General features: G+C 51.1%; 1 protein-coding gene across 1 annotated transcript in view; it reads left to right on the top strand.

Moving 5' to 3' along the window:
• Nucleotides 1-22254, top strand: part of Dpy (fibrillin-like protein dumpy) — a 109988-nt gene that overhangs the window by 45622 nt on the left and 42112 nt on the right. The window contains exons 48-88 of the mRNA XM_076818569.1: nt 67-381; nt 495-803; nt 895-1230; nt 1633-2604; nt 2754-3086; nt 3185-3493; nt 3568-3897; nt 4516-4824; nt 4911-5222; nt 5289-5609; nt 6061-6690; nt 6781-7098; nt 7184-7495; nt 7580-7885; nt 8008-8325; nt 9491-9808; nt 9943-10254; nt 10537-10875; nt 10962-11264; nt 11363-11668; nt 11747-12061; nt 12163-12483; nt 12874-13188; nt 13270-13602; nt 13697-13999; nt 14088-14393; nt 14481-14795; nt 15168-15494; nt 15742-16050; nt 16359-16682; nt 16760-17062; nt 17358-17663; nt 17803-18120; nt 18246-18569; nt 18702-19010; nt 19079-19396; nt 19901-20212; nt 20296-20595; nt 20681-20998; nt 21434-21763; nt 21842-22153. Of these exons, the coding sequence (XP_076674684.1) occupies nt 67-381; nt 495-803; nt 895-1230; nt 1633-2604; nt 2754-3086; nt 3185-3493; nt 3568-3897; nt 4516-4824; nt 4911-5222; nt 5289-5609; nt 6061-6690; nt 6781-7098; nt 7184-7495; nt 7580-7885; nt 8008-8325; nt 9491-9808; nt 9943-10254; nt 10537-10875; nt 10962-11264; nt 11363-11668; nt 11747-12061; nt 12163-12483; nt 12874-13188; nt 13270-13602; nt 13697-13999; nt 14088-14393; nt 14481-14795; nt 15168-15494; nt 15742-16050; nt 16359-16682; nt 16760-17062; nt 17358-17663; nt 17803-18120; nt 18246-18569; nt 18702-19010; nt 19079-19396; nt 19901-20212; nt 20296-20595; nt 20681-20998; nt 21434-21763; nt 21842-22153 (13926 nt within the window). The remainder of the gene's footprint in view (nt 1-66; nt 382-494; nt 804-894; nt 1231-1632; nt 2605-2753; nt 3087-3184; nt 3494-3567; nt 3898-4515; nt 4825-4910; nt 5223-5288; nt 5610-6060; nt 6691-6780; nt 7099-7183; nt 7496-7579; nt 7886-8007; nt 8326-9490; nt 9809-9942; nt 10255-10536; nt 10876-10961; nt 11265-11362; nt 11669-11746; nt 12062-12162; nt 12484-12873; nt 13189-13269; nt 13603-13696; nt 14000-14087; nt 14394-14480; nt 14796-15167; nt 15495-15741; nt 16051-16358; nt 16683-16759; nt 17063-17357; nt 17664-17802; nt 18121-18245; nt 18570-18701; nt 19011-19078; nt 19397-19900; nt 20213-20295; nt 20596-20680; nt 20999-21433; nt 21764-21841; nt 22154-22254) is intronic.

Raw genomic sequence — 22254 nt, 5'->3', positions numbered from 1 at the left:
CTTTTCTACCTCCCTCCGCTCTACTCCAGAAATTTATTTACATTGTATTCATTCTGTATTCCACAGTTTCCTTCCCAGTGTCGCTGCCATGCGATCCATCCCCGTGTGGCGCGAACGCCGTCTGCAAGGAACGCAACGGAGCCGGCTCCTGCACGTGTTTGCCAGACTACACGGGGGATCCTTACACAGGCTGCAGGCCAGAGTGTGTCCAGAACTCCGACTGCGTTCAGAGCAAGGCCTGCGTGAACAACAAGTGCAAGGACCCTTGCGTGGGCGCGTGCGGCATAAACGCCCAATGCCAAGTGATCAATCACCAAATTTCGTGCAGCTGCTTGTCTGGGTACACCGGGGACCCTCTTAAATCCTGCCACATACCGCCTGGTAAGTTAGCGGCTTACTAAATTATTCAATCTTTATTTGTAACGTCAGAATGCTATATACAGGAGTGTGTACAGTCTTCTTTTTCCGTTGTTCATTACGTTATGTGATTCCAGTGACACCACTGCCAGGCGATCCATGCCAGCCGTCACCCTGCGGTCCGTACAGCAACTGTCGCGTGATCGACAACCACGCAGTGTGCTCCTGTCAGCCAGATTACGCGGGCAGTCCACCGCAGTGTCGACCGGAATGCGTGGTGAGCACGGACTGCACTCAGAACACGGCGTGCATCAATGAGAAGTGCAAGGACCCCTGTCCAGGCACCTGTGGCCAGAACGCAGACTGCCAGGTCATCAACCACAATCCCGTTTGCAGCTGCACCACGGGATACACTGGTGATCCTTTCTTCGGCTGCGTCAGAGAACGTGAGGATCATGATTCGCTCAGATTAGCCTGACCTGATTGTAATATTCTGAGGAGTGGTTCAACGTCAACTTTGGAATATTCTTTTCACAGCGGAGTCCAAGCAACCTGGGCCAGAACCAGGCGGCGGCAATCCATGCATCCCCTCGCCTTGCGGATCCAACTCCCAGTGTCGCGTGATAGACGGCTTCCCCGCGTGTTCCTGTCTACCGAATTACGTCGGACGAGCCCCTAACTGTCGTCCAGAGTGCGTTATCAACGATGGATGTCCTGGCAACCTCGCTTGCCAGAACGAGCAGTGCGTGGATCCTTGTCCGGGCTCCTGCGGCGTGAACACCTATTGCAACGTCGTGAAGCATAATCCCGTTTGTGTCTGCAGTCCTGGGTACACCGGTGATCCATTCACCGAGTGCGGGCCTATAATCGAAGGTACACTGCGACGAAATAATTTTCTCAAATTAACGGATGTACACTCAGTAGGGTGGGGTCATCCTTAAATTACGTAAGAATTTTCGGGGGAGGAGGTTTTACGTAATATTTTCTAAACCTAATTTTCACTATGAGAAGAAAATTAAGAAAATGAGTAAATGAGTATAAAGCTTTAATACTATTTTAATAACTGAAAAAATGCAGTATAGAAGATATTACGTAAAAAATAGAGGGAGTGGAATATAAAATTTTACGAATTCTTATACTTGAAGAGGGAGGAGGTAAGAAATCGCCAAAATTACCTTTACATAATTTGAAAACGTCCTCTTTACAACTTATGATTCTCCTTTCAACCTCCTTCATCGCTAGAAGCACAGATTGCAAGTAACTTTCACTCCCCAGAACCAACTACCACCGAGCAGCCTCGTACACCCTGCAACCCGTCCCCCTGTGGTGCGAACGCTATCTGTAACGAGCGAAACGGCGTGGGGTCCTGCACCTGCATGCCGGAGTACATCGGTGATCCATACACCGGCTGCAGGCCCGAATGTGTCACGAATTCGGACTGCGATCGCCACAAGGCTTGCCTCAACAACAAGTGCGTCAACCCTTGCCCTGGTACTTGCGGCCAGGGTGCCACTTGTCGCGTAGTGAACCACGCACCGTCCTGCACCTGCTTGCCAGGATACACCGGGGACCCCTTCAACGCCTGCACGGCAATCGAAGTGACGCCTGCACCAACCCCCATCAACCCTTGCGAGCCTTCACCCTGCGGACCGAACAGCAACTGTCGCGTGCACAATGGGCACGCAGTGTGCCTCTGTCAGCCAGGGTTCGTCGGGATACCGCCCACCTGTCGCCCAGAGTGCATCGTCAGCTCAGAGTGTCCACAGAACAAGGCTTGCATCGAGAACAAGTGCGCTGACCCGTGCCCAGGCTCCTGCGGGGTGAACACCAAGTGCCTCACCGTCAACCACAACCCCATCTGCACCTGCGCGAATGGTTACACTGGCAATCCGTTGGTTCAGTGCACGAGGATCAACGTTCCTCAATCCCCGGGAAAGGACGCGGGCAACCCATGCTCGCCGAACCCCTGCGGGCCTAATTCGCAGTGCAGAGTGATCGGTTCCCAGCCAGCCTGCTCCTGCCTGTTGAATTTTATCGGACGTCCTCCGAATTGCAGACCAGAGTGCACCGACGATTCCGATTGCTTCCACTCGGCAGCGTGTATCGATCAGAGGTGCAAGAATCCTTGTATCGGAGCCTGCAGCGAACTAGCCAGGTGCACTGTTCAGAACCACGTTCCGATTTGCACCTGTCCCGAGGGCTACGAAGGCGATGCCTCTGTTCGCTGCTTCGTGCCGACTGTTTCAAGTAAGTCGCCACCGTGGAAACTGCTTTTAGGTAGTTTTAGAAGCGAGGTGGAGGTTGTTGAAGGAATTCAGGTGTAATAGGAGGCGTTCAAGCTCTCCTGGTAGTCGAAGGTAGGTTTTGGAGTAATTTCCTGGGTGTGGTTTCTTCAGTGACAGATGTTATCGAGACCAACCCCTGCTCACCGAATCCGTGCGGTCCAAACGCACAGTGTCGCGAGAGGAACGGCGCGGGAGCTTGTGCCTGCCCTCCGGATCTCATCGGAGATCCTTACAACACCGACAGGGGATGTCACAAGGAATGCGAGTCGAACAACGACTGTGCTCCACAGTTGGCATGCGTTGGATTCAAGTGCATCGATCCTTGCCCGAGCACCTGTGGCATGTTGTCTATTTGCAACGTACAGCAACACGTTCCTATGTGCACCTGTCCTCCGGGGTACACCGGTGATCCATACTTCGCTTGTGAAATTAAGGAAATGACGAGTGAGTCTTGTTCTATTATTATAACTGAACGAATGAGTAGATCCACTGGTAATATCCACAATGAATACAAGTAATAACGGTGCAATCATATATTTCAGGAGCACCCCCTCTAGATCCATGTTCTCCATCGCCCTGCGGACCCAACAGCAAGTGTCGCGAAGTGAATGGCCAAGCGGTGTGCACCTGTCTTCCCGAGTACAGAGGAATCCCACCGAGCTGCAGACCAGAATGTGTGGTGAACGCAGAGTGCCCTGCTCACCTCGCCTGCCTGAACAAGAAGTGTGCTGATCCGTGCCCCAACACTTGTGGATTGAGGGCCCAGTGCACCACTAAGAACCACAATCCAATCTGCACGTGTCCTGTTGGTTTCACTGGTGATCCTTTCACTCATTGTTCTCCATACAATGGTAAGGTTACTCTCAATGATCTTGATACTTCTCGTGGACCATCTTCGAACGTTCTATCACGCGTCCCTTTGCAGTCTACGATGACTCCCCGACTACAGAACGACCGCCATCCTGCACGCCGTCGCCCTGCGGGCCGAACTCCCTGTGCCAAATCATAGGCGGGAACCCAGCGTGTTCCTGTTTACCGAATTACATAGGTGTGCCTCCCGAGTGTCGACCAGAGTGCATCCTGAGCTCCGAGTGCAAGAGCCACTTCGCTTGTGTGAATCAGAGGTGCCAGGATCCTTGTCCAGGATCCTGTGGCGTGAACGCCCAGTGCCACGTCCTCAATCACATTCCGGTTTGCACCTGCACGGAGGGATTCACTGGAGACCCCTTCACGCAGTGCATAGTGATTCCACCAAGTAAGAACATTTGTCAGATTCCATGTTGGTTTAGCCTCGGGACACTGAAGTCTCCTTAGTATCTCCACTATGCTAGAAACCAGTGTTTCCCAAACTCTTTTGCGTCGCGATCCCCTTTTATAATGCTCAAATAACCTGCGAGCCCCCATATAAGGTAAGATAAAAAAACACCATAAAAATAGGTATTTCAGAATATAATTCTAACTTAATAATATTTAAAAAAAAAAAAAAAACCGTGGCGACCCCCCAGAAAACACTTCGCAACCCCCGGTTAGGAATTACTGCATAAACAGCAAAATGAGACTGAAATATCTATTTAACACGATCGATTCCAGATTTCTTGCTTTATTTCAAGAAGCTTGACATTTCAGTTCATAATCATTTCAGTTAATATAAAAAACAGAAAGTTTATATGTTTGTGTGTTTATCTGCCGCCTACAAAATATTGATCGGTAAATTCTGTGGGCACGAAATGTGCTTCAGCTGATTATTTCAGTCTAATCCAGATGAATGTGACTATTTTCACGAAAAACAATTTTTTTTATACAATCAGAATCTAAACTCCGAGCGAAGCCGTGTAGCAAAGCTAGTAAATAATATACACAAATTCCCGTCTAGCCACTGTGCCACCAATCAGCGACCCGTGCAGTCCATCGCCCTGTGGGCCAAACGCGATATGCTCGAACGGCGAGTGCGAATGTCTACCAGAGTACATCGGCAACGCTTACGAAGCTTGTCGTCCAGAATGTGTCCTCAACCTGGAGTGTCCTCGCGACAAGACCTGTCTCAGGAACAAGTGCAAGGATCCCTGTCCTGGGACCTGCGGTCAGAACGCCCTCTGCGACGTCATCAACCACATTCCCAGCTGCTCCTGTCCACCTGGCTACGTTGGGGATCCGTTCACTAGCTGTCGCCAACAGCCTCAAAGTAAACCTTCTCCCTGTAAACCACTAGCACCGCACGGAATCGTGAATCGTTCAGTCTAATATCTTATACCATGGAACACTTTGCAGTTCCACATGCCTCGAGGGATCCATGCTCACCCTCGCCCTGCGGGCCAAACAGCCAGTGTCGCAACGTCGAAGACCACGCGGTGTGCTCCTGCCTTCAAGGGTACTTGGGCTCTCCGCCATCCTGTAGACCAGAGTGCGTGGTGAGCTCCGAGTGTCCACTGGCTCGTGCCTGCGTGAACAGGAAGTGCACGGATCCTTGCTTGGGCTCCTGCGGCTTGAACGCTAGGTGCGAAGTGATCAATCATTCGCCTATCTGCAGCTGCCTGTCTGGTCAGACTGGGGATCCTTTCAAGAGCTGCTACGATATTTCGAGTGAGGAATTTTTCTGCAGTGATATTTGATTGCTAAGATGGAAGGTATAATGATTGTATTTTATAGGCGTAACTGACGGCAAAGACACAGGAGATCCTTGCAATCCTTCACCTTGTGGACCAAACGCCCAGTGCCAGAACGCAAACGGCTACCCGTCCTGCTCTTGCCTGCCTTTGTACATAGGCACTCCACCATCCTGCCGACCGGAGTGTCTCATCAACCCAGACTGTCCCACTAACATGGCCTGCATCAATTCCAAGTGCACTGACCCCTGTCCAGGGTCCTGCCCAGACAACGCCAAATGCATCGTAGTCAATCATGCTGTCGTCTGTTCGTGTACAACTGGCTATACGGGGAATCCGTTTATCCAGTGCATTGAACTGGAAGGTTTGTACTGTATTTAAATTCTTTACCCTTAAGCAGAGTTGAACAAAATGTAATCTAATTACAAATTACGATTAAAATGTAACTATGTAATGATTACACAATGTAGTCTAATTACAAATTACAAATTGCGATTAAAATGTAACTGTGTAATGATTACACAATTAAAATTAAAAAGTCGCGGATTTTTAGTAGCGCACAAACACGACCTAAGAATCTGCGACTTTTTAATTTTTTTATGAAAATCTCGAATTTTTACGGACCATATCAGCAATTTTGCGTGAAATGGCGCATGTTTTACACATGCTGTCATTTTTTCAAGTCGATCTGAACTTCCGTTAATTCGCAACTAGCCTTTTTTTGCTCGTTCCTAAAGAGAGGATCTCGTCTCTCTAGACGAGAATACCTCCTTAAGGTAATGTAGTTTCTTTAATCTTGATCCTGGACGTTACAGAGGAGGCCATCAACCCCTGCGAGCCCTCACCCTGCGGACCAAATGCCATCTGCCAGCAGCGGGACAACGTGGGTGCGTGCATCTGCATCGACGATTATCGAGGAAACCCGTACGAAGGGTGCCAGCCAGAGTGCATCCTCAGTTCGGACTGTCCAACGAACAAGGCCTGTGTTCGCAACAAGTGCGAGGATCCCTGTCCAGGGATATGCGGTATTCAGGCCCAGTGCTCTGTCATCAACCATATTCCCACCTGCACCTGCCAACCTGGACTCGTCGGAGATCCCTTCTCGATCTGCACTCCACCGGTGGTTCAAGACACTGAGCCAAGCGTTACAGACCCCTGCAGTCCATCACCTTGTGGGCCCAACAGCTTGTGCAGAGCTGTCGGCACTCAGGCCGTGTGCACGTGCCAGGAAACCTTCGTGGGTGCACCGCCTAACTGCAAGCCTGAGTGCGTTGTGAACTCCGAGTGCCCTCAGACGAGAGCTTGTTACAAGCACAAGTGTACCGATCCCTGCCCTGGAACTTGTGGAGTCGGAGGAACCTGTCGCGTGATCAATCACAATCCATTGTGCAGCTGCCCACAGGGGACCACTGGGGATCCTTTCTCCAGGTGTTATCCTCAGACAGGTAAGCGATTTGGAGCTTAGGTTCATAAGCAATGGATCGTGAAGGTTTGGAGGATTAAGTTGAAATTTGGTGTTGAATCACTGTTTCCAGTAATCCCAGTGCCGCCAGTAGGCGATCCCTGCTCGCCAAGTCCTTGCGGCTTGTACGCGGAGTGCAGGACGATCGGTGACCAAGCTGCCTGCTCCTGCTTGAAGAATTACATAGGACTTCCACCTAACTGTAGACCAGAGTGCGTTGTTAATACAGACTGTCCATCGAACCAAGCCTGCATCTCTGAGAAGTGTCGAGATCCTTGCGCTGGGTCCTGCGGCCAGAGTGCAGACTGTCGCGTGCAGAATCATATCCCCGTGTGTCTCTGCCAGGCAGGATACACTGGTGATCCCTTTACGCTGTGCACACAGATAATTGGTAGATATTCAACTTGGATTCATTAACTAAATTGCTCAGAAATAACCTGAAGTGTAATTTCATGATACACGTTCCTGTTTCATAGAACAACCGAAGACACCCGAGGATCTATGCAACCCATCCCCTTGCGGGCCGAACGCGGACTGCAACGAGGGTATCTGCACCTGTCTGCCAAACTACTTCGGCGATGCTTACTCGTACTGTCGTCCAGAGTGCACCATGAACTCGGACTGCAGTCGAGTGAAGGCTTGCGTGAATCACTACTGCATGGATCCTTGCATAGGCACGTGCGGGACCAGCGCACGCTGCGACGTCGTCAATCACATCCCCATGTGCAGCTGCCCTCCTGGCACCACTGGGGATCCTTTCACTTTCTGTCGTCCCCAGCTTACTGTTGGTAGGTCCATTTCGGTGGCAGTAGTTCACTAGACATTTAAAATTCGAAGAATTCACTTCCATATCTGACTCCTTACTATCCCAGAACCCAGAAAGCAACCCTGCACACCATCTCCTTGCGGTGCAAACAGCATCTGCAAGGTGGTGAACGATCACGCGGTATGCACCTGCCAAGCAGGCTTCATTGGAAATCCACCTGGCTGCAGGCCAGAGTGCGTTGTCAGTGCTGACTGCCCTCTGACCCAAGCGTGCCTCAGCAACAAGTGTCAGGATCCCTGTCCAGGCACCTGTGGCCAGAACTCCAAGTGCCAAGTGGTGAATCACAACCCCATATGCAGCTGCTACGAGAGATACACCGGCGATCCGTTCACTAGGTGTTACTTGATGCCCAGTAAGTACATCTACCGCTGTGCTGTCATTGGACAACTACAGTGCATACTAATTGCACTTTTTATTGCGGTGATTTCTACCTGAGAACCAGTATCTCACTAACCTCTCACTTTCTCGTCACAGAGAAGCCACCAGCGCCGACCAACCCGTGCCAACCATCTCCCTGCGGCCCGAACGCCGATTGCCAAGTGAGGGGCGAGAGCCCAGCCTGTTCGTGCCTGCAGAATTACATCGGAGTGCCGCCGAATTGTAGACCCGAGTGCACGATAAATCCCGAGTGTCCGCCTCATCTGGCGTGTATGCAACAGAAGTGTCGCGATCCGTGTGCCGGTTTGTGCGGTTCGAACGCTCAGTGTTCGGTGGTGAACCACCACGCGGTGTGTGCTTGTGCGGACGGTTACACAGGGAACCCGTTCAGCGTGTGCGAGCCGATCACCATGGGTGAGTCCACCGCAACAAGTACAATATATTCACACTTTCCTACTCTTGCTGCGATATACGCCCCTTGCATGCGGGCGGCGCAGGTAAGTGCTTGCTCATCCCTTTTCTAACGCATTCATTGCGTCGTTTCCGACTAACAGACCATCGCCACGCTCTCGTTGGCGAAGAGTGACGAGGTAACGTCACCAGAGGCCCTAACAAATTACGGTGACGAAACGTTCGCCATGGTGGCGGGGCCTTAGGAGTTACGCAGCTATTATACGATCATGTACGAATGAGAATCGATAATCATCCCCCATACCCATGCGTTCATTAATGAGCTCACCGAGAGAAAGCACGCCTTAATGACATACATAATGCCATGAACGAAGTAACCGTATTAGGAGATAAGATGGTGGCGGGGCCTATGGAGTATAGGCTCTTAATTGCACTCACCCCCTGACCCATACCCGATAACCAAAGTGTACACCCCATCGTAGGGGAATACTGCACGCATTGACCCAAGCATACCGCTTTGAAATTCATCGTACTTAAGGAAGCACCCTTGGTTTACGATATATTAAGTTTAAGGATACTCACCCTGATCCCTTGGAGAAACACCCCCATTAACCCTTAAAAAGCGGTATAAGCTTCACTTACCCTTGAATATGAACTTAACCACGCTTATAGAAACGTCACACCTTGCGAATTTGAAAGCGTTTTGACCATTCCCTAGTGGGAAATCCAGCACCCATTGTCATACGCCTTCGACTGACCCAAGAGTACAGACCTGAACACACTTAGAAGAAGAACAACCTATCCCTGGAGCACGCTGACCCATCGAAGAGTACTCTGAACATTCCCTAATGAGAATTCCACACCCCTAACGAACCACGAATGCAAGTAACGAATTTTCCGATGGAAATTGGTGGCCTACCCTTAATACACGCAACCCACCACCTGAAACCACCCTAACAATCGAACCTGAAGCGAGTCCCTATCATCGAATCATCGAATCACACTGCTGAAGGACGAGAGTCGGATCAATCAGCTTCCGCTTACTTGCCAATCGCTCATACACGCGAAGCTGATTCCGTTGAATGAAACGACTCACGCCACTGCACGAGCTTTCACCGACCACCCATCGCTTGACCGAGCCAGTTTAAGCGTTTCTCTCTTCCGTCAGACGTAGACATTAGGGAAGCGTGCAACCCTTCCCCGTGCGGAGTGAACGCGCTCTGTCGCGAGCTGAACGGCGTTGGCGCCTGCTCCTGCCCAACAGACTACATAGGAGACCCGTACGAAGGATGCAGGCCCGAGTGTACCCAAAATTCCGACTGCTCCAAGACGATGGCCTGCATGGGCGTCAGGTGCAGAGACCCCTGCCCCGGAACCTGCGGCGTGCAAGCACGATGCGAAACCATCAATCATATTCCAGCCTGCTCTTGTAACCCTGGACACACCGGCAACCCCTTCACTTACTGTTCCCCAACAGTCTTCGACCGTAAGCTCCCCTTTCGCTATCAATCGTTCCCTCTGAACCATCCAGATCCAGATTGGAGGGATCGATACAACAGTAGCTGAACGAGTGTCGACATCAGACTTGAGTTTACTTTAATACGATTCTACCCCACACAGCCACCCCAATTGTGTCAGACCCCTGCAGATCCTCCCCCTGCGGCCCGAACAGCAAGTGTCGGAACGTGGACGATCACGCTGTGTGCACCTGCCTCCCGAATTTCATGGGAAACCCACCGAACTGTCAACCAGAGTGCGTGGTGAACAACGAGTGCTCCCTGGAGCTCGCGTGCATTAATCAGAAGTGCACGTCCCCCTGCAGGAGCTCGTGCGGCTTGAGCACGCAGTGCAAGGTGATCAACCACAGCCCGATTTGCGTGTGCAACGCTGGCTACACGGGCGACCCGTTCACTAAATGCTTCCCTGCTCCACGTAAGAATTCTTTCCCTGATCTCTGCACGCTCATCGCCATCGTTCGTCACTGGAACAGATTCCAAATGCATACAAATTCAGGGATCATTATTACTATTTTCTGCATCTGAATTCCTAGAATTTCTAAGTTCAGTTTAGAGATAAGGATTCTCTGGTAAATTAGAATTTTCATAGTGCAAGAAGAATCATATCATCGCGAGGACACATTCTCCTCGTTATTATCAATGCATCACCAGCCAAGCGCAACATGATCACCAGTATAATTCCCCAAACGAATTCCAGAAGCAACTCCGAGCGACTACCCCCTAGCTCCGACAGACCCCTGCATCCCATCGCCCTGCGGCGCGTACGCAGAGTGCAGGAATATCGGTGGCACTCCATCCTGCTCCTGTTTGCCAAGATACACCGGATCCCCGCCAAACTGTCGCCCAGAGTGTCGCGTTAACTCCGACTGTCCCATGAATCTCGCCTGCACAAGCGAGAAGTGCAGAGATCCTTGCCTGGGATCCTGCGGCGTCACTTCCCTCTGCACTGTCTACAACCACGTGCCCGTGTGCACCTGTCCTGAAGGATTCACAGGAGACCCTTTCAGTAACTGCTACCTTGCACCCACCAGACCACGTAAGCAGCTTGGAAGTCCAATTAGAAAATCACACCAGTGGAGAAGCTTCCGCGGGAAACTAGGAGTCTTAACATTTCTTTCGCAGCTGAACCAGTAATCACTGACCCCTGCGCGTCGTCACCCTGTGGCCCGAATGCACGCTGCGACAGTGGACTGTGCACCTGTCTGGCCGAGTTTCAGGGCGATCCTTACCTGGGCTGTCGGCCCGAGTGCGTTCTGAACACAGATTGCGCGCAGGACCGTGCCTGCGTGAGAAATAAGTGCGTTGATCCGTGCCCAGGCACGTGCGGCACGCGTGCACAGTGCGTGGTGTTCAACCACGTTCCCATGTGCAGTTGTCCCAGCGGGATGATTGGCAATGCCTTCGTTCAGTGCACCGTTGCTCGAGGTATAACCTCTTCCTTGTTTCGCAGTAGTCTTCCCGATTCATTGTAGGTTTACCATTGCTCACGGTTGTGAATTTCCCCGATGCTGCACCATTTGTAGATCCCATACAGAGGAACCCCTGCTCGCCCTCGCCCTGCGGTCCCAACAGCGTCTGCCGAGAGGTGAACGAGCAGCCAGTATGCTCCTGCGTGCCAGGATACCTAGGCGCGCCTCCTGCCTGCAGACCGGAGTGCACCGTCAGCTCCGATTGCCCCTTGACAGAAGCCTGCAGCAATCAGAAGTGCGTGAACCCCTGTCCAGGCTCCTGTGGCTTCAGGGCTGTCTGCCAGGTGGTGAATCACAACCCTATTTGCAGCTGTCAGCCGGGACAGACTGGTGATCCTTTCGTTCAGTGCACCCCAATGTGTAAGAGCCCTCACTTCGAGATTTGGTTAGTGATAGAGGAATTAGTTCGAGATTATTGGTGGTTGATTTAATTTCTAGTATTCGATCCTGTGCCCGGGAACCCTTGCGAACCCTCCCCGTGCGGACCCAATGCACAGTGTCGAGTATCAAACGGCGCACCCTCGTGCTCCTGCTTGCCAGAGTTCATAGGCACCCCTCCGAACTGTAAGCCCGAGTGCATCAGCAACAGCGAGTGCTCTAGTCACTTGGCTTGCATCAATCAGAAGTGCATGGACCCGTGTCCAGAGTCCTGTGGCGCGAACGCGGAGTGTCGGGTGGTCAGCCACACGCCAATGTGTGTCTGTCCTTCAGATTTCACGGGGGATCCTTTCACTTTCTGCAGCCCCAAACCACGTAAGAATCCAGGGATATTACAGTCAATTTCAATTCTTCTGCTTGTCTGTATGGCAATGTTGAGTAATTTTGTATTCAATTACCATTGAAAAACCTTGTAGCTGTGCCAGTGTACCTCTCACCATGCACACCTTCACCCTGCGGCTTCAACGCGATGTGCAAGGAGCAAAACGGTGTGGGCTCCTGCTCCTGTTTGCTCGACTACGTTGGCAACCCTTACGATGGGTGTCGACCAGAGTGTGTAGTTGACTCGGATTGTCCGTCCACCTTGAGCTGCATCCGCTCGAAATGCCAGGACCCTTGTCCAGGAACTTGTGGCACGAATACCGAGTGCCAAGTCATCAACCATCGTCCTGCTTGCACTTGTATGTCTGGGTACAGTGGAAATCCCTTCCAGTACTGTACCTTCATTCGTGGAATAGGTATATAGGATTTCTCATGGCTTGCATGGTCCCTTCGAGTGGACTATTCTATTTGCAATGTGTGTCACGACGGAAAGAACCTTCTAACAAGGAGAGTATCCTAGGTTTTTGATATGTTGTAGAGGACAGAAAAAAAACTGGTGTCTTTTCATTTTCGCCTGCTTGCATGTTCAACCCTCAAAGTTATAAGATTTTCAGCTGCTCGTCTCCGATTGCTTTAGCCAAAAACCAAAGCAATCGGAGGCGGACACCTGGGATACTCTCCTTGTAAGTGGAATAATTCGGTTTTGGCGCATCCTGCAAGTAGAGCAATCCTCTCGAATAGACTGCACAACTTCAAACCTAGCTACCACTGAAAGACACCCCATTGAATACTCTAACACTCCGTAGAAGACCAAACAGAGTACAAGGATCCTTGCAGCCCCTCGCCTTGTGGGCCAAACAGTCAGTGTCGCGTGGTGAATGGCCAAGGAGTTTGCTCCTGTCTACCAGAATACCGAGGTTCTCCGCCCATGTGTCGTCCAGAGTGTGTCTTGAACTCGGAGTGCCCCGAGGATCGAGCCTGCGTGATGCAGAAATGCGTGAACCCGTGCACAGGTACCTGTGGCACGTTCGCCAGCTGCGTGGTCAGGAATCACAGTCCGATTTGTGCCTGCAGAGACTCTTACACTGGTGACCCCTTCACTAGATGCTTCCCCGTTCCACGTAAGACCTTTTCGCTTCACTATCAGACACCAGCAACCAGAAGAAAGTCCCCGGTCCGCAACTTGCTAACGATCGTTTCAGCGCTCCTGCCTAATCTATCAGACGTAGCATCGCAACCGTGCTTGCCTTCCCCTTGCGGTCCAAATTCCGAGTGTCGAGTGGTCAACGGTGGCCCATCCTGCCAGTGTCTGTCCTCCTACATGGGCAGTCCCCCGAATTGTAGACCAGAGTGCACCGTAAACTCCGACTGTCCCAGCAATAGAGCTTGCATGAGGCAGAAGTGCCAGGACCCCTGTTCAGGCTCCTGCGGAGTGGGAACCCAGTGCAGCGTGTTCAATCACGTGCCCATGTGCACGTGCCTCGAGGGATACACCGGGGATCCTTTCAGCAACTGTTACCCGACACCACCACAGCGTAAGACCTCGTTTTCCCGCAAGGAACTCAATGCGAAATTCGTACTCTGCCCTTCTGGTGTTCCTGTGACGCGACCTACCCGAAATTCTTGCAGTACCACCTCCCGAAGCTGACCCCTGCAACCCGTCACCCTGTGGACCCAACGCCCAGTGCAGCGCAGGTACGTGCACCTGCCTGGCAGGCTACCAGGGCGACGCCTACACCAGTTGTCGCCCCGAGTGCGTCCTGAACAACGACTGCGCCCTGAACAGAGCCTGCGTTCGCAACAAGTGCGTGGACCCCTGTTTGGGCACCTGCGGCAGAGACGCAACTTGCAATGTCCTGAGTCACGTGCCCATGTGCAGTTGCCCTGCTGGAATGTCTGGCAATGCTTTCATATCTTGCGATAGAGTGGAAGGTATGGAGGATTAAGAGACTGTGAAGAGTCCCTTTTATCAAGAATCCTGTCGAGGGGCTGATGAAACATTTTACTCCTTCTAATTCAGAACCAGCTCAGGTGAACCCCTGTAGTCCAACCCCCTGCGGACCTAATAGTCAGTGCCGAGCTATTAATGGCCAGGCTGTGTGCTCCTGCGTGCCAGGATACCTTGGTACTCCGCCTAGCTGCAGACCAGAGTGCACGGTCAGCTCAGACTGTCCCAGGAGTCAGGCCTGCAACAACCAAAAGTGCATCGATCCTTGCTCAGGCACTTGCGGCCTGAAGGCTCTGTGTCAAGTTGTCAATCACAATCCTGTGTGCAGTTGCTCCGAGGGCTTCACTGGCGACCCTTTCACTAGATGTGATTTCGTTCGTAAGGATCTACTGTTTTTTAGGAGAATTCTTTTTGTGGCGTCAGAGATTGGCGAGATACATTTGTTGTCCCCTCTGGTTACTCCAGCTGTAACAGTGCCATCCGAGGATACCTGCGCGTCCTGCCAATGCGGTCCCAACTCCGTCTTCCAAACCATCAACGATAAGCCGTCCTGCGCCTGTATGCCCGATTTCATTGGCTCCCCGCCGAATTGTAGACCGGAATGCGTGAGCAACAGCGAGTGCTCCAGTAGTCTGGCCTGCATCAATCGAAAGTGTCAGGACCCCTGTCCAGGCTCGTGTGCTCCCAACGCCGAGTGTCGCGTGGTCAGTCATACACCGATGTGTGCCTGTCTCGGTGGATACACTGGCGATCCCTTCACGCAGTGCAACTTGAAACAACGTAAGCTTCAGTACAGATACATTTGAAGAATTTCAGTAAATATTCAGGTTTCTACTTTCTAGTAGATCTTCTGATCGATCGCAAATTTTGTCTTCATTCCTGCTCAAAAGATGAAACGAGGTTCCTAATTTTGCGACAGGCTTCCCAGTTCACAGACAAATCAAACACACTTACAAGAGAAGAAAGTACTTCCTTCCCCGGTAGACTCAATTTAACAAAGTTTGAATCCTGTATTAGTTAAGCCTCCAAGTATATTAGTAAAATCCTCACAAAAGCTACTTTAGTGGTCACAGTATTAACACCCTGGGGAACGAAGTGTTGGGTACAAAAAACAAGGTGTTTAACCCTCTAACCCGATGGTCCCTTTTCTAGCCGACGTCGAAATCGTGCCGCTGTCCCCGTGCACACCGTCGCCCTGCGGCCCCAACGCGATATGCAAAGAGCAAAACAGTGCAGGTGCCTGCACCTGTGCCCCAGATTACATAGGAAACCCGTACGAAGGATGTCGCCCAGAGTGCACGGTGAATTCCGACTGCCCCTCGAACCTGGCCTGCATAAGGTCCAAGTGCCAGAACCCCTGCCCTGGCACCTGCGGCCAGAACACAGAGTGTGCGGTGATAAACCACTCGCCGAGCTGCACTTGTCTGGCTGGATACACTGGAAATCCATTCTTTAATTGCAACCTGCAGCCGCAAGCCCGTAAGTCTGACTATCACCCATCACCAGCATCATCGCCATCACAAAACGCCTCGATAGGGAAGAATAACGTTTAGACGCGCTTCACTCGTAACCATCGACGTCGCTTGCATCGTAATATCAATATGGATAATATCAATTGGTGGTGTATACCTGCCATTAACCCACTAATCCCAGCGAAAAGGAATAACGAATTTAGCCACGAGAAAGAGGCGGAAGGAGTCTGATGAAAAGTGTTTACGACTTACAGCGATCGAACCAGAAAACCCGTGTAGCCCCTCGCCCTGCGGACCCAACAGCCACTGTCGCGTAAAGAACGGCCAGGCTGTCTGCTCTTGCTACCCCGAGTACATAGGCACTCCGCCAGGATGTCGACCGGAGTGCGTGGTCAGCTCAGAATGTCCCTCGAACGAAGCTTGCTTCGATCAGAGGTGTGTCGATCCCTGTGCAGGTCGTTGCGCCCCTAACGCTGACTGCAGGGTCGTGAACCACAGCCCTATCTGTAGTTGCAAGCTGGACTTCACCGGCGACCCCTTCACCAGATGCTTCCCGATACCAAGTAAGAGGAACTTGATCCCTGGAGGACCTTATACGTTAAGGGATACTTGTGAGAAGTTTGTGCTACTTTGAGTTAAAGATGGATGAAGATTCTAGAGATACGGTTCTAGGAGATGGAGTACATTGCTCTTTTCTAGATGAAGAGGAGGAAAAGTTGAGCTACTGATAATTGTTTGTATTTTAACTTAGAAATAAGCAACGTGCTGCTTTCTAGAGTCACCCTCTGTAGGAATAACAGAGGAATCTTTTATTCAACGTATCATAGAGTGGATTTCATTGCATTAGGGAGACACTGCACATTATTTTCAGAACCACTGCCAGCCCCCGTTGTAAACCTCTGCGTGCCATCCCCCTGCGGCCCGAACTCGGAGTGTCGCGATATAGGAGGCGTTCCATCCTGTTCCTGTTCGCCGAATTACATGGGCAGCCCGCCGAATTGCAGGCCAGAGTGCACGATAAACCCTGACTGCCCCAGCAACAGGGTTTGCATGGGGGAAAAGTGCAGAGACCCGTGTCCTGGCTCGTGCGGAGTCGGTGCAATTTGCAGCGCGATTCGACACACCCCCATGTGCTCTTGCCCCGAAGGTTTTACAGGAGATCCATTCACTAACTGCGAACCAGTACGACCGCAATGTAAGACCTTTAATCAAGATGTGATCCAGAGTTTTCTTCCAGGACTCCTTTATTAGACGATAATTGTGATTTTACAGTAGTAGACGTGCCAGCAGACCCCTGCAACCCCTCGCCCTGCGGCGCGAACGCAGAATGCAGCAACGGCGCGTGCACCTGTCTCCCTGATTACCTGGGAAACCCCTACGAACTCTGCCAGCCTGAATGCGTGATCAACGATCACTGCCCCTCCAACAGAGCTTGCGTTCGCAACAAATGCGTCGACCCTTGTATCGGTACTTGTGGTCAGAACGCTGTTTGCAACGTTTTCAATCACGTACCCATGTGCAGCTGTCCATCCGGGATGTCCGGCAATGCGTTCGTCCTCTGCTCTGTCTTACGAGGTGCTTGTGCATTTCGAATCATCGAGTGTACTGTGATTACTGTACGTCTCTGGAGACCTCTTGTCAAGATAAAATTAATCGATTTCGTATTAGGCTTCACGGTTGCCCTGTCTTGATGTTATTTTAAAGTTTTCATCACATTTTCGGGACCACAGGGTTACCATTTCATCCCCCTTGATGAGAGCCACCCAAAGGTGCACAGTGATGGCGATAGACTCTTTGGCTGAAAATGTGGGATTGTTCTTTAATTCTAGAGCACACAGTTCCCTTCTTAAACGATTCAATCCTCCCGCAGAACCATTGTCGCAGGACCCCTGCAGACCCTCCCCCTGCGGTCCCAACAGTCAGTGCCGCGTAGTGAACGGCCAGGCCGTGTGCAGTTGCGTCCAAGGATACTTAGGAACTCCACCGTCCTGCAGACCCGAGTGCGTGCTCAGTTCAGACTGTCCACGGAATCTAGCCTGCAGCAACCAGAAGTGCATAGATCCCTGCCTAGGTACCTGTGGTCTGAGGACACAGTGCCAAGTTGTCGGTCACAATCCCATTTGCAGCTGCCTTCCCAGGCATTCTGGGGACCCCTTCGCCAGATGCGACCCGATACGTAAGGAGAATTGCAAGTGCATTATGGAACTCAGAAATTTCGGCTCCCCTTTTTCTGGTTTAACAAGCCTAAATCTCTGTACCTCGTAATGGTATCATCTCCTTGAAAGTAGCTTCCACTTTGAACATTTCTGACACAGTTGACACGCCAGTTGTGCCTGTAAACCCCTGCCAACCGTCTCCCTGTGGGCCGAACGCTCAGTGTCGCGTGGTGAACGACTCACCCTCTTGCACCTGCTCGCTCGATTTCGTCGGCGCGCCACCCAACTGCAGGCCAGAGTGCGTGAGCAACAGCGAGTGCGCTGGAAATCTCGCTTGCATGAACCAGAAGTGCAGGGATCCTTGCTCCGGTGCCTGTGGCTCGAACACGGAATGTCGGGTAGTGAGTCACACGCCCATGTGCGTCTGCATGAGTGGCTACACCGGAGATCCTTTCACCCAGTGCACCTTGCAGCAACGTAAGACATACAGCCAGTATAGGATTTCGATTAGAGACATTCTTTTTCTTTTCACATAGAGAAACTTAATTTTCGCGAAGCAACGCATAGGACTTGGCACGGTGCAACTAACTATTTAATTGTAGCGACGATCTTCGAAAACGTGTCGCCCTGTACACCATCCCCCTGCGGAGCGAACGCCGCCTGCAAAGAGCAGAACGGCGCAGGTGCCTGCAGCTGCTTGCAAGATTACATTGGAAACCCGTACGAGGGATGTCGACCCGAGTGTATCGTGAACTCTGACTGCATATCGAACATGGCTTGCGTTAGGTCCAAGTGTCAGGACCCATGTCCAGGCACGTGCGGCCAAAACGGAGTCTGCCAGGTGATCAATCACTCCCCTGCGTGCTCCTGCATGCCTGGATTCACTGGCGATCCATTCAGATACTGCAATCCCATTTTACTATCTGGTAATTACTCTCTGATTAGTTGAAACATTATCTCAGAGCCTACAAAAGTTTCTTCCTAGAGTCTCCAATATAGAGTAGCAGGAAAACCACTTCAGTTACCTTCACTGTAGTTCTGTCTCTGTGCAATGTTAGAACCGATCGCGAGAAATCCCTGTCAACCTTCACCCTGCGGACCCAACAGCGTCTGCAGAGAGAACAACGGGCAAGCAGTGTGCTCCTGTTTGCCAGAGTACATAGGTTCTCCACCTGGATGTCGACCTGAGTGCGTGATAAGCTCAGAGTGCCCCACGAACAGAGCCTGCGTGAACAACAAGTGTGTCGATCCCTGTCCGCAGCCTTGTGGCTTGAACAGCAATTGCCGGGTCCTCAATCACAGCCCTGTTTGCAGCTGCAAGCAAAGTTACACGGGAGATCCGTTCAGTAGATGCTTCCCCATGCCACGTAAGATCACTTGAAAGGCTGCGTTCATCAATTGGATGCAGGACACATCACCAAGATACTTCTTTCAGGACCTGCACCTGGTCCAGTCGTTCAGAATCCATGCGTACCGTCGCCATGTGGACCCTACGCAGAATGTAGGGACATTGGCGGTGCACCATCTTGCTCTTGCGTCGCTTCTTACATCGGTAGCCCTCCAAATTGTAGACCAGAGTGTACCGTCAACTCAGATTGTCCCAGAAGTCAGGCTTGCATGAACGAGAGGTGTAGAGACCCCTGTCCAGGATCCTGTGGACTGTCCGCCACCTGCAGCGTCATCAATCACACTCCAGCTTGCGTTTGCCCTGACGGCTTCACTGGGGACCCGTTCACTAACTGTTACTTGAAACGTAAGCGGTGCTTAGAGATTCATTGCAATAATTATTGTGCTCCTGGTTGTGAGCTATCAGTAGCAAAAGTGATAGAGAATTAAAGGCTAACTTTTAGAACCACCAACAGTGTCGGGCAAAAGTATTGGGACACATTTAAACCAGTATAACTTTTTTAAAATTTGTTCAAACGGCTTGAGTCTTTTGGGAAACTAGAAGGATTAATTTACTAAGTAGTTGACGTGTTTTGGCGTTTTGAAAAAATACAATTGGTCGGAATAGCGAAGAAAGAATAATCGCTTTTTCAAATTTTTTATCTGAGCCTGTAATAAAAATTTAAAAATCCCGTTTGTACATTTAAGTAAGTTGTATACGTGCTGAAAATTTCATCTTTTGTCCGGCATTGTAATTAGCTGAATTGTTGGATCAGTTATTAGTCCAACGAAGCATCCAGATTCTTCTTCCTCCGAATCGATCTAGTCAGTGTTATCGATACACTGTGACACGATATCTTTCACGGCACAGCAATCGAAGAACCAGTATTACCCGCTGACCGCTGCAATCCATCCCCCTGCGGTCCAAACGCGCTCTGCACAGAGGGTAGCTGTTCTTGCCTACCAGAATACCAGGGAGACCCTTACGCTGGTTGTCGACCCGAGTGCGTTCTCAATAGCGACTGTGCCCTTCCTCAAGCCTGCGTTCGCAACAAGTGCGTGGACCCCTGTCCTGGAACCTGTGGTGAAAACGCACAGTGCGACGTGTACAACCATATCCCCATGTGCAGCTGCCTGCCTGGAATGACTGGGAACGCATTCGTTTCTTGTCGTCCAAGCAGAGGTACGTGCCCGTTTCAAGTCAAGAATCATCATCGCCCCACTTAAAAAAGCTAGAATCTCCAGCCTCACTTTCGTCGATTTTAGGACCCGAGGACCCCTGCAACCCGTCCCCCTGCGGACCCAACAGCGTCTGCCGCGTAATTAACGAGCAAGCAGTGTGCAGCTGCGTAGCTAGCTTCATCGGTGCGCCACCCTCCTGCAGACCAGAGTGCACCGTTAGCTCCGACTGCCCCAAGAACCAGGCTTGCAACAACCAAAAATGCCTGAACCCCTGTGCTGGCACGTGTGGTGTCAGAGCTCAGTGCCAAGTGATCAATCACAATCCCCTTTGCAGCTGTCCAACTGGCTTCTCTGGAGATCCTTTCGTCAGATGCGAGCCTAAACGTGAGCCCAGTTCAGTGCTAGATATTCCTCGAGGTCTGTTCTATCGGTCAATTTTCTTACCAAGCTTCTTTCATCCCCCTTTCAGCGGAAGACCCACCCACGCCTATCAACCCCTGCCAGCCTTCACCCTGCGGAGCGAACGCTGTTTGCCGAGTGGTCAACGACTCGCCCACCTGCTCCTGTTTACCTGAATTCATCGGCGCACCTCCAAATTGTAGACCGGAGTGCATTAGCAACAGCGAGTGCGCTAGTCACTTAGCCTGTATGAGCAACAAATGCAGAGATCCTTGCCCTGGATCCTGCGGAGCTCACGCTGACTGTCGCGTTGTCAGTCACACTGCGATGTGCGTGTGTTCCGAAGGCTACCTCGGCGATCCCTTCAGTTTATGTGTCGCGAAACGACGTAAGAATCCATGGGCACTTGAGAATTGAGGTCCTTGCAGTGAGAAGGGTGCAGCTCTATTTTTTAATCTACATCGTTTGGTGCACGTTTGATGTAAATCTGGTAACAAATGAGGGATTTATTGCAAATAAATAAAAATAAAAATATTAATATTACAGACCTTAATATTAATATTAATATTTCGGTTATATTAATATTTTAGTTAATATTAATATTTTTATTAATATTCTTTAACTACTACTCATTGTGTGAAAAAATATATTTTTCAATTAGTCTTCTATTTGAATGTTAAGTCAAAGGAATAATTTTATAAACAGTATTTTCTAATTTACTCGAAGTTGGTAAAGATAGACCTGCACCCCTCTTGCTGTAAGGTCCTGAATTGAAAGCAAGAGTTCTCTCTGAACAGGGCGTTCCATTTGTTTCGCGTTTCAGCTGAAATAGAACCAGCCACATCCACCCCCTGCACACCATCGCCCTGCGGTTCGAACGCCCTTTGCAAGGAGCAGAACGGAGTAGGCTCCTGCACGTGTCTGCCTGATTACATCGGCAATCCCTACGAAGGGTGTCGCCCAGAATGCGTCATGAACTCTGATTGCATGGCGACTCGGGCTTGCATCCGCTCCAGGTGTCAGGACCCTTGTCCTGGCTCCTGCGCCACGAACGCTGAGTGCCAGGTTGTCAATCACTTGCCCACGTGCACCTGTTTCCCTGGTTACACTGGACAACCGTACCAGTTCTGTCAGCCGATGGCAGTGGGGCCTAGTGAGCAACCCTCTTCTTTTCTAATTCTTCCAATGATAGTCTTCCTTCAGGCTTCTACAACGAATCTTCCTTTCGTAGTAATCGAGGACAGAGGAGACCCTTGCTCTCCGTCGCCCTGCGGACCGAACAGCCGCTGCCAGGTCGTCAACGACCAAGCAGTATGCTCCTGCCTGCCAGAGTACACAGGCTCTCCACCTGGCTGTCGACCAGAATGCGTGGTCAGCTCAGAGTGCTCCTCCAATCTAGCGTGCATCAATCAGAAGTGCAGCAATCCATGTCCTGGCCCTTGTGGCATTGCAGCAGAGTGCAACGTGATTCACCACAGTCCCATCTGTGCATGCAGGGCAAAGTACACCGGCGATCCTTTTACTCGTTGCTTCTCTATGCCAGGTGAGAGTGCTCCCTGCAATCTTCATCTCCCTCAAGGAATCTTTGTATTCGTGCATTTCGCTCGAGGCTACAAGTGTTTCTGACACTATGCACAATTTTTA

The sequence above is a fragment of the Andrena cerasifolii genome, chromosome 8 (genome assembly GCF_050908995.1).
Source record: "Andrena cerasifolii isolate SP2316 chromosome 8, iyAndCera1_principal, whole genome shotgun sequence".
In the NCBI taxonomy this organism is placed as follows: domain Eukaryota; kingdom Metazoa; phylum Arthropoda; class Insecta; order Hymenoptera; family Andrenidae; genus Andrena; species Andrena cerasifolii.
This window is presented reverse-complemented; position numbering and strand designations above follow the sequence as displayed.